The sequence below is a fragment of the Pseudorca crassidens genome, chromosome 15 (assembly GCF_039906515.1).
Source record: "Pseudorca crassidens isolate mPseCra1 chromosome 15, mPseCra1.hap1, whole genome shotgun sequence".
Classification (NCBI taxonomy): Eukaryota; Metazoa; Chordata; class Mammalia; order Artiodactyla; family Delphinidae; genus Pseudorca; species Pseudorca crassidens.
In genome coordinates, this window is record NC_090310.1 from 5,859,104 (window position 1) to 5,873,280 (window position 14,177).

The 14,177-nt window shown below is 40.6% G+C and overlaps 1 protein-coding gene across 13 annotated transcripts in view; it reads right to left on the reverse strand.

Moving 5' to 3' along the window:
* The window catches only part of KPNA7 (karyopherin subunit alpha 7), a 75,852-nt gene that overhangs the window by 27,720 nt on the left and 33,955 nt on the right, over positions 1–14,177 (reverse strand). For 10 of the 13 annotated variants that reach the window (XM_067705597.1, XM_067705595.1, XM_067705603.1 and 7 more), the window contains 2 exons: positions 11,653–11,741; positions 9,453–9,578 (listed from right to left, as the gene is read on the reverse strand). In XM_067705597.1, the coding sequence (XP_067561698.1) occupies positions 9,453–9,578; positions 11,653–11,741 (215 nt within the window). Of the gene's footprint in view, positions 1–9,452; positions 9,579–11,652; positions 11,742–14,177 lie in introns of those variants that run through there. The other 3 variants (XM_067705596.1, XM_067705606.1, XM_067705607.1) reach the window with 1 other exon arrangement.

Here is a 14,177-nt window from a genome sequence, read left to right on the forward strand (position 1 = left end):
TCCAAGAAGAAGATATAACAATTATAAATATATATGCACCCAACATAGGAGCACCTCAATACATAAGGCAACTGCTAAGAGCTATAAAAGAGGAAATCGACAGTAACACAATAATAGTGGGGGACTTTAACACCTCACTTACACCAATGGACAGATCATCCAAACAGAAAATTAATAAGGAAACACAAGCTTTAAATGACACAATAGACCACATAGATTTAACTGATATTTATAGGACATTCCATCCAAAAAAAGCAGATTACACTTTCTTCTCAAGTGCACATGGAACATTCTCTAGGATAGATCACATCTTGGGTCACAAATCAAGCCTCAGTAAATTTAAGAAAATTGAAATCATATCAAGCATCTTTTCTGACCACAACACTATGAGATTAGAAGTGAGTTACAAGGAAAAAAATGTATAAAACACAAACACATGGAGGTTAAACAATACATTACTAAATAACCAAGAGATCACTGAAGAAATCAAAGAGGAAATCAAAAAATACCTAGAGACAAATGACAATGAAAACACGACGATCCAAAACCTATGGGATGCAGCAAAAGCAGCTCTAAGAGGGAAGTTTATAGCTATACAAGTCTACCTCAAGAAACAAGAAAAATCGCAAATAAACGATCTAACCTTACACCTGAAGAACTAGAGAAAGAAGAACAAACAAAACTCAAAGTTAGCAGAGGAAAAGAAATCATAAAGATCAGAGCAGAAATAAATTACATAGAAACAAAGAAAACAATAGCAAAGATCAATAAAACTAAAAGCTGGTTCTTTGAGAAGATAAACAAAATTGATAAACAATTAGCCAGACTCATCAAGTAAAAGAGAGAGAGGACTCAAATCAATAAAATTAGAAATGAAAAAGGAGAAGTTACAACAGACACTGCAGAAATACAAAGCATCCTAAGAGACTACTACAAGCAACTCTATGCCAATAAAATGGACAACCTGGAAAAATGGACAAATTCTTAGAAAGGTATAACCTTCCAAGACTGAACCAGGAAGAAATAGAAAATATGAACAGACCAATCACAAGTAATGAAATTGAAACTGTAGTTAAAAATCTTCCAACAAACAAAAGTCCAGGACCAGATGGCTTCACAGGTGAATTCTATCAAACATTTAGAGAAGAGCTAACACCTATCCTTCTCAAACTCTTCCAAAAAATTACGGAGGAAGGAACACTCCCAAACTCATTCTATGAGGCCACCATCACCCTGATACCAAAACCAGACAAAGATACTACAAAAAAAGAAAATTACAGACCAATATCACTGATGAATATAGATGCAAATATAGATGCAAAAATCCTCAACAAAATACTAGCAAACAGAATCCAACAACACATTAAAAGGATCATACACCATGATCAAGTGGGATTTATCCAGGGATTCAAAGATTCTTCAATATATGCACATCAATCAATGTGATACACCATACTAACAAATTGAAGACTAAAAACCATATGATCATCTCAATAGATGCAGAAAAAGCTTTTGACAAAATTCAACACCCATTTATGATAAAAACTCTCCAGAAAGTTGGCATAGAGGGAACCTACCTCAACATAATAAAGGCCATATATGACAAACCAACAGCAAACATCATTCTCAATGGTGAAAAACGGAAAGCATTTCCGCTAAGATCAGGAACAAGACAAGTATGTTCACTCTCACCACTATTATTCAACATAGTTTTGGAAGTCCTAGCCACAGCAATCATAGAATAAAAAGAAATAAAAGGAATACAAATTGGAAAAGAAGTAAAACTGTCACTGTTTGCAGGTGACATGATACTATACATAGAGAATCCTAAAGATGCCACCAGAAAACTACCAGAGCTAATCAATGAATTTGGTAAAGTTGCAGGATACAAAATTAATGCACAGAAATCTCTTGCATTCCTGTATACTAATAATGAAAAATCTGAAAGAGAAATTAAGGAAACACTCCCATTTACCATTGCAACAAAAAGAATAAAATACCCAGGAATAAACCTACCTAGGGAGACAAAAGACCTGTATGCAGAAAACTATAAGACACTGATGAAAGAAATTAAAGATGATACCAACAGATGGAGAGATATACCATGTTCTTGGATTGGAAGAATCAATATTGTGAAAATGACTATACTACCAAAAGCAATCTACAGATTCAATGCACTCCCTATCAAATTACCAATGGCATTTCTAACAGAACTAGAACAAAAAATCTTAAAATTTGTATGGAGACACAAAAGACCCTGAATAGCCAAAGCAGTCTTGAGGAAAAAAAGCGGAGCTGGAGGAATCAGACTCCCTGACTTCAGACTATACTACAAAGCTACAGTAATCAAGACAATATGGTACTGGCACAGAAACAGAAATATAGATTAATGGAACAAGATAGAGGGCCCAGAGATAAACCCATGCACCTATGGTCAACTAATCTATGACAAAGGAGGAAATGATATACAATGGAGAAAAGACAGTCTCTTCAATAAGTGGTGCTGGGAAAATTGGACAGCTACATGTAAAAGAATGAAATTAGAACAATCCCTAACACCATACACAAAAATAAACTCAAAATGGATTAAAGACCTATATGTAAGGCCAGACACTATAAAAACTATTAGAGGAAAACATAGGCAGAACACTCTATGACATAAATCAGAGCAAGATCCTTTTTGACTCACCTCCTAGAGAAATGGAAGTAAAACCAAAAACAAACAAATGGGACCTAATGAAACTTAAAAGCTTTTGCACAGCAAAGGAAACCATAAACAAGACAAAAAGACAACTCTCAGAATTGGAGAAAATATTTGCAAGTGAAGCAACTGACAAAGGATTAATCTCCAAAATTTACCAGCAGCTCGTGTAGCTCAATATCAGAAAAACAAACAACCCAATCCAAAAATGGGCAGAAGACCTAATAGACATTTCTCCAAAGAAGATATACAGATTGCCAACAAACACATGAAAGAATGCTCAACATCACTAATCATTAGAGAAATGCAAATCAAAACTACAATGAGGTTATCACCTCACCAGTCAGAATGGCCATCATCAGAAAATCTACAAACAACAAATGCTGGAGAGGGTGTGGAGAAAAGGGAACCCTCTTGCACTGTTGGTGGGAATGTAAATTGATACAGCCACTATGGAGAACAGTATGGAGGTTCCTTAAAAAACTAAACATAGAATTACCATATGACCCAGCAATCCCACTACTGGCCATATACCCAGAGAAAACCATAATTCAAAAAGACACATACACCCCAATGTTCATTGCAGCACTATTTGCAATAGCCAGGTCATGGAAGCAACCTAAATGACCATCGGCAGATGAATGGATAAAGAAGATCTGGTACATATATACAATGGAATATTACTCAGCCATAAAAAGGAATGAAATTGGGTCATTTGTTGAGATGTGGATGGATCTAGAGAGTGTCATACAGCGTGAATTAAGTCAGAAAGAGAAAAACAAATATCGTATACTAACGCATATATGTGGAACCTAGAAAAATGGTACAGATGTACCGGTTTGCAGGGCAGAAATTGAGACACAGATGTAGAGAACAAATGTATGGACACCAAGAGGGGAAAGCGGCAGGGGATGGGGCAGTGGTGGTGTGATGAATTGGGGGATTGACATGTATACACTGATGTGGATAAAATGGATGATGAATAAGAGCCTGCTGTATAAAAAAATAAATAAAATAAAATTCAAAAAAAAAGAAAAATGAGGAAATGCATAGAACAGACCTGATCCAACACACAGCTTGGAGCCAAAAAAAAATTAAATAAAATAAAAATAAATAAATAAGACAGTATAAATGTATTTTTTATTGTCTTTCTTCTGACTTAAAAGACAACTGCATAAAGCAATAATTATAAACCTATATTAATGGGCACATGATGTGTAAAGAGGTAACTTGGATGATAATGAGAGCAAAAGCAGGGAGGGAATAAAGTTATATAGGAGTATTGTTTTATATACTATTGAAATTAAAATGGTATTACTCCAAACTAAATAACCAATGGATAAAAAGAAGAAAATTCCAGGGAACTTAGAAAATACTTTGAGATGAATGGAAAAAAAAAACATACACTATACCAAAACCAATGAGATGTAAATAAAGCAGAGCACAGAGGGAAATATGTAGCCATAAACGCAAGTATTGAAAAAAGTAGAAAGCTCTCAAATCCATAACCTAACTTCCTACTTTAAAATATTAGAAATGAAAGAAAATCAAACCCAAAAATATTAGAAGAAAGGAAATATTAAATACTAGAGTGGAAATAAATGAAACAGAATGAAAAAAATAGAGAGGAAAAAAATAATCAATGAAACCAAAAGTTGGCTCAAAAGAGCAATGTAAATGACAAATCTTTAGCTACACTGACCAAGAGAAAAATAGGTGAGACTCAAGTTACTAAAACCAGGAATAAAATTGGGAACATTACTACTGAATTAACAGAAATAAATAAGGTTAGAGACACTATGAAAAAAGTATACAAACAAATTAAATAATCTAGATGAAAGGGACAAATTCCTAGAAACACAAACCAAAAGTGGTTAAAAAAATAGAAAATCTGAATAAACAAGAGATTGAATTATTAATTTTTTTTAAATTCCACAAAGAGAAGCCCAGATACAAAAGGTTCCACTGGTAAATTTTTACAAACATTTAAAGAAGAAATAACAGCACTCCCTCATGAATGCTTCCAAAAAATAGAAGAGGGAACTTTCTAGCTCATTCTATGAGTCCAGTATTACCCCAATAGCAACTGGACAAAGATATTACAAGAAGTACAGATAAGTATCCCTCATGAATATATCTTAAAATCCCCAACAAATTCTAGAAAACAAAATGCATCAACACATGAACAGGATTATACATCATAATCAACTGGGATTTAACCCAGGAATGCAAGGGTGGTTCAACCTATGAAAATCAATGTAGCATACCATATCAATAGAATATACGGGAAAAAAAAACACGATCATCTCCGCAACTGCGGGAAAAGCATTTGACAAGATCCAGCACCCTTTCATGATTAATAAAAAGGAAAAGCATTCAACACAAACTAGAAATAAAAGGGAACTTCCTCAATCTAACAAAGGCATCTACAAAAAACTCACAGCTAGCGTCATACTCAATGGTAAATGAATGAAAACTTCCCCCCTAAGATCAGGAACAGCACAGGATATCCACTCTTGCCACTTTTATTCAACACAGTATTGAAGTTCAAGACAGGTTAATTAAGCAAGAAAAAGAAATTAAAGGCATCTAGATTAGAAAGAAAGTAGTAAAACTCTCTCTGTGTGCAGATGACATGATCTTGAATATAGAAAATCTTAAGGAACCCACACACCAAAATTTAGAGCTAATAGACAAGGTTCAGCTAGGTTTCAGGATAACATACAAAGATCAGTTGTATTTCTGTACACTAGCAATGAACAATACAAAATTGAAATTAAGAAAATAAGTTTATTTACAGTAGCATCAAAAAGAATAAAATACTTAGGAGTAAATTGAACTAAAGAAGCACAACGCTTATATGCTGAAAACTATTTTTAAAAATTAAAGAAGACTTAAGTACATTGAAAAATATCCTATGTTCATAAACTGGAAGACTTAACATTGTTAAGATAGCAATACTCCACAAACTGATCAATGCAATCTCCATCAAAATCTGAGCTTCCTTTAGTGAAAAAATTGACAAGCCAATTCTAAAATTCATATAGAAATGCAAGGGATCCCAAAGAGCCAAAATAATCTTTGGGGAAAAAAAGAACAAAATTGGAGGACCCACACTTTCCAATTTCAAAACCTACTACAAAGTTACAGTAATCAAGTCTGTTGTGCTGGCATAAGGATAAACATATAGATCAATGGTAGAAATTTCATAGTCCACAAATAAACTCTCACATTTATGGTCAACTGATGTTTGACAAGAGTGTTAAGACCATTCAATGGAGAAAGAATAGCCTTTATGGTGCTGGGACAACAGGACATCTATATGTAAAACAATGAAGTTGGACCCCTACTCATACCACTTACAAAGATTAACTCAAAATGGATGAAAGACCTAAACATAAGAGCTAAAACTATAAAACTCTTAGAAGGAAACATAGGCATAAATCTTGGTGACTTTGGATTAGGCAATGGATTTTTAGATATGATACCTAAAGCACAAGCAAACCAAAGACAAAATATAGATAAATTGGACTGTTTCAAAATTTAAAACATTTGTGTTTCAAAGAGTCTATCAAGAAAGTAAAACGAGAGCCCACAGAATGGGAGAAAAGATTTGCAAATCACATAACTGCTAAGGGTCTAATGTTCAGAATATATAAAGAGCCCTTTCAACTCAATAAAAAGACAAATTGGGCTTCCCTGGTGGCGCAGTGGTTGAGAGTCCACCTGCCGATGCAGGGGACACGGGTTCGTGCCCCAGTCTGGGAAGATCCCACATGCTGCGTAGCGGCTGGGCCTGTGAGCCATGGCCGCTGAGCCTGCGCATCCGGAGCCTGTGCTCCGCAACGGGAGAGGCCACAACAGTGAGAGGCCCGCATACCGCAAAAAATAAAAAAAAAAAAAGACAAATTACTTGATTTTAAAAATTGTCAAAGGGTTTGAATAGACATTTCTCGAAAGGAGATATACAAATAGCCAGTAAGCACATGAAAAACTGCTCATCATCATTAGTCATTAGGAAAACATCAAAATTACAACAATACAACCTTTCACACCCATAAAATGGCTCTAATCCAAAAAGGAATAATAACAAGTGTCGGTAAGGATGTAAGAATGTACAGGGATGCAGCTGCTTTGGAAACAGGTTTGGCAGCCTATCTGTTTCCTATTTGTACTGTAAAAAATTACCAGAAATTTAGTGGCTTAAAACAAAGTTACGGTTCTAGGGGTCAGAAGTTCATGATCAGTTTCATTGGACTAAAGTCAAGATGTTGGCAGAGCTGTTTCCTCCTGGAGGCTCTGAGAGGAGAGTCTATTTTCCTGCCTTTTTCAGCCTCTAGTGGGGCTTCTTGTGTTGCTTGGCCTTTGACCCCTCCCATCTTCAAGGCACTACACGCTCATGTCTGCTTTTGCTCTGCCTTGTCCTTCATCCTTCTTATTATTATAAGGACAGATGGGACTACATTGGGTCCATCCAGATAATCCAGGATAATTTCCACATCTCAAAATCCTTAATCTGGGGACTTCCCTGGTGGCGCAGTGGTTAAGAATCCGCCTGCCAATACAGGGGACATGGGTTCGAGCCCTAGTCTGGGAAGATCCCACATGTTGTGGAGCAACTAAGCCCGTGTGCCAAAACTTCTGAGCCCGTGTGCCACAACTACTGAAGCCTGCGCACCTAGAGCCCATGCTCCACAACAAGAGAAGCCACCGCCATAAGAAGACCGTGCACCACAACAAAGAGTAGCCCCCACTTGCCACAACTAGAGAAAGCCTGTGCACAGCAACAAAGACCCAACACAGCCAAAAAAAAAAAAAAGAAAGAAAGAAAAATCCTTAATCTAACCACATCTACAAAATCCCTTTTGTCATATAAGGTAACATTCACAGGTTCTGGGGATTAGGATAGGGAGATATTGGGGGTGCGGGGACATTATTCAGCTCACCACAAGCACTGCCTCAAAGAGTTAAACTTAGAATTATCATACGACCCAGCAATTCAACGGCTACATATACCTGACAGAACTGAAAATATGTCCAGACAAAAACATGTGCATAAAACGTTCATAGCGGGGACCTGGTGGTCCAGTGGTAAAGGATCCACCTTCCAAGGCAGCGGGCGAGGCTTCGATCCCTGGTCAGGGAACTAAGATCCAACATGCCACGGGGCAACTAAGCCCATGCGCCACAACTACTAAGCTGGCGCACCTCAACAAGAGAGTCTGCGTGCCGCAAACTACAGAGCCCACGCGCCCTGGAGCCTGCACGCCACAACTAGAGAGAGAAAACCCACACGCCACAACTAGAGAGAGAAAACCCACACGCCACAACTAGAGAGAAGCTTGTGCACCGCAACAAAGAGCCAGCGTGTCACAACGAAAGATCCCGCATGCCTCAAGGAAGGTCCTGCATGCCACAACTAGGACCCGATGCAGCCGAAAATTTAAAAAAATAAAAAATAAAAATAAATTTTTTTGAGAAAAAAAAAAAGTTCATAGTGGCATGACTTATAACACCCCCAAAATGGAAACAATCCAAATGTCCATCAACTAATGAATGAATAAACAAAATGTGGTATACAATGTAATATTATTCACCCACAAAAAGGAAAGTACTGACACACATGCTACAACATCAATGAACCCTGCAAACATTCTGCTGATGGAAAGAAGCCAGGCACAAAAAGCTACGTATTATACGATTCCCTTTATATGAAATATCCAGAATAGGTAAATCCACAGAGACAAAGTAGATTCATGGTCACCAGAGGCTGGGGGAAGGAGGAGTGAGGAGTGACTGCTTCGTGGGTGTGGGGTTTCTACTGAGGTGATGAGTATGTTCTGAAATTAGTAAGCGGTGATGGTCTCACCACCGTGTGAGCATACTAGAAACCACTGATTATATTCTTTAAAAGGGTGAATTCTGTGGTATGTGAATTAGAATTTTAAAAGGAACATGCTAATATAGGATAAAAAAGAAAACTCTTTCATAGTTGTGTTTCACAGTTTCATCTTCCTTGGGTGGCAGGAATCCTAGGGACTCCTCTAGATGAATGCAGCTGGGTAGAGTAGGGTTCAGAGTCCTACGGCAATTCAAAGAATGATCACAGCCATCCCATTTGGTGGACAGTAGAACATCATGGGATCCACTTGCCCAGATTGAACCAATCTCTGCCCTCTAAGAGGCTTAATCCTAGCAGGATGCAAGGATGCACATGGATAGCTAACATAACAGATCATAAAAGACATGAAGACACAACACCATCAGAGTTCTAACCCTCCTAAGTCAGGGCATTCAGCAAAAGATTCACCACAACAATATTGGCCTGGAAGTACCCCAGGATTTGCCTTGAGTGAGGTTGGGGCGGATGGAGAATGGAAGCTAGATGACAGCATTCAAGTCCTAGGTAAGACGAGACACGTCGAGTGACTATGTGCCTCCAGTGAGGGAGAACCTCCATGACCCCTCATTTCCTGTTTCCAGCTGAATGGCAGCAAGTGAATTTTCAATGAGAGGCAGCATCTTCTCCACCCCCTGTTAGAACATAGATCCCAGACTCACGGCCACAAAGCTAATGACACTTAGCTTTCTGAAAACACCAGTTTAGTTCTAATCACCATCTCTCCACCCCTTTCCTTAAAGGAACTCCATTAGAGCTTGCAAGTTCTGACTCAAACATTTTCAACGCAGAGAAACTTACTAAGGATGTATTTTATACCCAACTGCTCTAAATGCCATGTTCCCAACGTACCCGTTTGGTCTGTTGCTCAGAAGCGTCAGGGGAGACATCCGTGATGTTTCTCCTCTTCAAGGACTGCTCATCCTTCTTGGCTTTCCGGAGCTCCAGGCTGACTGCTATCCTCTGCTGCCGCCTCATCTAATGAGGAAAAGAAAGGGAGCCCTTAGAGCTGGGAAGTCAGGTTGTCACCCTGTTTAGCCTTTAGAGCACACTTCAAAGCATCCAATTTCACTTTTACAGATGCAACAGGCTGGAAGAGTTCAGATCACACAGCTAGTCAATAGTCAGCTCAGTTAGCCTCCTCTGCTTCTTTCTCCTCCTCTACCACCTCTAGAGAGATCATCAATCTTCCTCTCAAAGTGAAGGAAGACCATTTACACCCATTGGCCAGCCAGGATTCTCAGGTGTAGAGACCTCTGAGCAAAGCATCCCATTGCCCTGAATCTGAGCACATCTTCATTGGTGCTGATTACTTCCAGAGAAGCAGGCCTGTGCCTTCTAGCTGTGGGCACCCAGGTAGGGCAGGGAACTGAAGGGAGCACCCCAGCTCCAGGTGTCCTTGACCATTTCCACTGTTGGGAATCAGCCTATAAGTCATTCAAACCTTGATCCAATCCCAAGAGTTTTACTTGTACACCAGACTGAGGAAGATGGAAATTCTAAAAACAAACCCCTCTTTTCTTCTTTTATCAGGCAAAACTCAGACCTTACAGTATTGAGAATCCTGGGGAAATGACCTAATCTTTATGGATAGATGAGTTTTGGGTTGAAGACTTTAAAATATTAATTATAAGGAAGTCAGTGTATATTAGATACTTCTGGTTCCTTAAAGGAGCTATTTGAGCCTTGCTTGAAACTAGGGTCAATGGGAATTCCCTGGTGGTCCAGTGGTTAGGACTTGGTGCTTTCACTGCTGGGGACCGGGGTTCAATCCCTGGTCGTGGAACTAAGATCCTGCAAGACGTGCGGCACAGCCAAAAAAAAAAAAAGAAAAGAAAATAGGGTCATTGTGGTGTTATCCGGAAAGGTGGGGACACACTGGGGGCCTATGGAGCCAGTTGTCATGTTGCTCCCATCACTAAGCGGCCCTTCCCCATAGAGAATTTGGTACCTTTGGCTTCTACCTTCTCATTTCCTGGCCCTTCCTGCTGCTGTCCCCATAGAGGGTTTGATTTCTTTGTTCTAATTGGTTTCCTTTAATCTGCGGTGGTCTTGGAAGCCAGACAGCCAAGCTTGTTGGAAAGGGTGTAAGTAAGAGGGATTTGGCTTTGGACGGTGTTCAACTGGGTGGCTATGCCCTTGTGCTCTCCTTATCCTCGGCTGCCTTTCAGATTCCCAAGGCGTAGCCAACTTGATATGTCAGTCAAGATACACAGATATAGGACACAGAGCTAGACAGAAAACTTGGAGACCAGAGAAGCTGAATGAGAGATTCACACACAGCACAGCCTCCCTGGCCCAGCCCTCGTGCTCATCCCAGTAGAGAGAGCAGTCTGGACTTTTCACCTCTGAGTCCTATTTCTCTTCAAGGCATGCTGGTTGGTACCTGTATTCCCAACATCTTAGCTCCTTGGTAAGCCCCCTTGACATGCAGAGCTGCAGGTAAGCATCTATATACCAGGTACTTGATGATGCTACCCAGGTCCTAAGAGGTAGGTATCAGCCCTGTTTTATAGATGAAGAAACTGAGGCTCTGAAGTTCAATAGTTTCAAGATCACATGGAGACCTTGATCTGAGTCTACAGTTGTCCGACCAAGTCCATGAGGTTTGATCCTCCCCACCTTCAATATTTTAGTATGAGATTTTCAGATATACAGAAAAGTCAAAAGGATTATTCAATGAACATCCATGCACTTACCCACAATGAACATTCTGCTATACTTGCTTGTTCACCCCATCTAGCCCACTCTCCACAATTCTTTTTCTTTTTTTTTTTTTGCAGTATGCGGGCCTCTCACTGTTGTGGCCTCTCCTGTTGCTGAGCACAGGCTCCGGATGTGCAGGTCCAGCGGCCATGGCTCATGGGCCCAGCCGCTCCGCGGCATGTGGGATCTTCCCGGACCGGGGCACGAACCCGCGTCCCCTGCATCGGCAGGTGGACTCTCAACCACTGCACCACCAGGGAAGCCCTCCACTATTTTTAATGCATTTCAACCATGTGCTTTTTACTGCGCCCATCCTTGATAGAGTAAGGTATTGCTTCATACTCACAGATGCATCTTTGCCACGATACTTAAATTTTCTCAGCCTCTCTTCCGGAGCTTCTAAAGTCGGCATATTGACTAGAAGAAGTAAAGCACCTGTAGGTAGGACAGTTCCAAAGAGATTTTCAGTGCCCAGTATGTGGTTGCTATGTAAAAGCCATCCGGGCTATAAGCCCTTAAAGGACCCACGGTGGAACAGAGAGCAGCATCCACAGGCATCACATGCCAGTTCAACAGGCAATGAGCATCATGGGAACTCAGAGGGGACCAGCCCTGGGCTACAGGAGTAAGGGATACCTTTTCAGGGGCAGTTTGGCTTGAGCTGGGCTTTTGATGGCTAGGGTAGGCTGGAAGGAAAGCACAGAACCCTTCCATGTGGCTGGGTCCAAGGAGTTCTGTACAGAGCATATGTACAGGATGCTGAGGAGCCCAACCAGGCTATGACAGGAAGATGGTCCTCTTCTCCTACATCCAATCCACCAGCACATTAGTACAGGACTGTCTCAAGTATGTCCCACTCCTAATTTTTTAGAGGACTTCCTCCACCCTGGTCCAGCCCACCATCACCTTTCACCCACACTATGGCAACTGCCTCCAAACTCTACTCCTTGCTTCTACCATTGCCTTATCCCAATCTGTTCTCTACACAAAGCCATGTGATCTTTTAAAAAGAAACTGACCATGTAGTGTCCCCCACTTTTTTCCCACCCTCTAGTGGCTGGTTGATCTTAGAAGAAAACTCAAGTTCACCATGATGCCCACCCTACGTGAGCTGGCCTCAGCCCACTTTTACCCAACGATTCTTTCCTATCTAAGAAGCTAAGCATCTTCCCAATCTGTCTGTTTCATTTTCTCTATAGCTTTTACCACAACTCAATATTTTCTTGTTAGTGCATCTTCCCCTCCATACTCCCGAGGACAAGGGGACCATGCGTGTCTTAGTTATGATTCCTCAGCCCCTTCACAATGTATGGCATGTAGTAAGTAGGTACTCAAATATTTGTTAGAAGAGGGTGGTGAGCGATAAGCTCACAAAGGGAGTTAGCCCTCCATTAGAGGAGGTTATTCAGATCAGGGCAAGTTTGGACTTCCTACAGGGCAGCAGGGAATAACCTTCCTTACAAGCATGCAATGAATATTCATCTGTTTCTAAGTATACAGGATAGGCCAGACTACATTCTACCAAAGAGAAAACTGGATAAAGATGACCAACAGACTCTATTCTTGCGAGTAGAGCAGCTGGGAATAATTTTGGTAGGAAAGACTAATTTAGACATATCAATTTGGATGGGACGGTGTAGACAACTTGGAGAATTCTGTGAGGAGAGAGCCAAGGAGAGAGAAGAGGAACTCTATCTGAGAACAGAACAAGAATTGAGTCTTGGTGACCTATGTATTAGGGTCCAAGAAAACAAAGAGCCAGCAAGGGACCAGGGAAAGGAGGGAATTTGAGACAGAACAACAGAAGCACAGCCTCAGAGGCACTACCGGTTAACAGCGGCTACCATGCCAGGGACAAATCCATAAAAAGAAGCACCACCAGCCCCAGACAGATAGGAGAGCAAGTGAGCTGAGCCTCAGAGCTGAGGCTTCACTGCTGTGACTTTGCTTGTTCTAAGGCATTAGTCTCTTTAGGAGCTTGGGCAAGAATAGCTGACAATGTGTGCAAATCTGAGAGTGGGAAATGCAAATTACTTCCCAGAATTGACCAGTTGCTCCCTCCCCACAGCATATCTCATCTGGAGAGGTGGAGAGTGACACAATGGGTCACACAATGGGTCACAGGAACATTTGCGAAGCTCTAAACATTCCGTTAACAAAGTCACACTGGTCACCTCCACCACCCCGACCCCCAGAGAGTCAAGGAGCCTCGGTGACATCCATAGCCCTTCCATTGCTGTGTATTTACCAGGAGAAGCACCACGTATAAGTTGGCTTGAGACAATCTCAGGCTTTAGATTAATTCAGTTAAAAGTTCAAGCTGGAGGTAGACTGACCTCCAACAATACACCAGAAGCCAGCACATCAGGAAGAGGAAAGAATGATGCTGCAGGACAATCTCAGCCCTGGAGGCTCAGGCCAGAGAGTAACCATGTCCCATCCCTTCATCTACTTTAAAGTCATCTCCAATCCTGCCCCATCAGGAAAGAAAGAGTTGCTTTTTACCCAGTGACCCACAGGTAAATCATTGCTATTCATCATGACACCCTTGAAAACACCATCGCAAAAGAGTTTTCCAGTTGCTGTAATAGCCAAGGTCAAAAGGATGATCAGTTGCAACCCGAGATTTGGGTTTAAATAAGGAGCTATATGCTACATCTCCGAGAGGTAAGACATATGGCAATATAAATTAGGAGCAGGATAGTATTATGGGCCTATTTCAGACAGCAATGGCCAAAATGTGTTTATTACATACCAGGAATATTGGACACTTAGGATTAAATGAAGCAACGTTATGAGGTATCACCCCACACCAGTCGGAATGGCCATCATCAAAAGTCTACAAACAATAAATGCTAGAGAGGGTGTGGA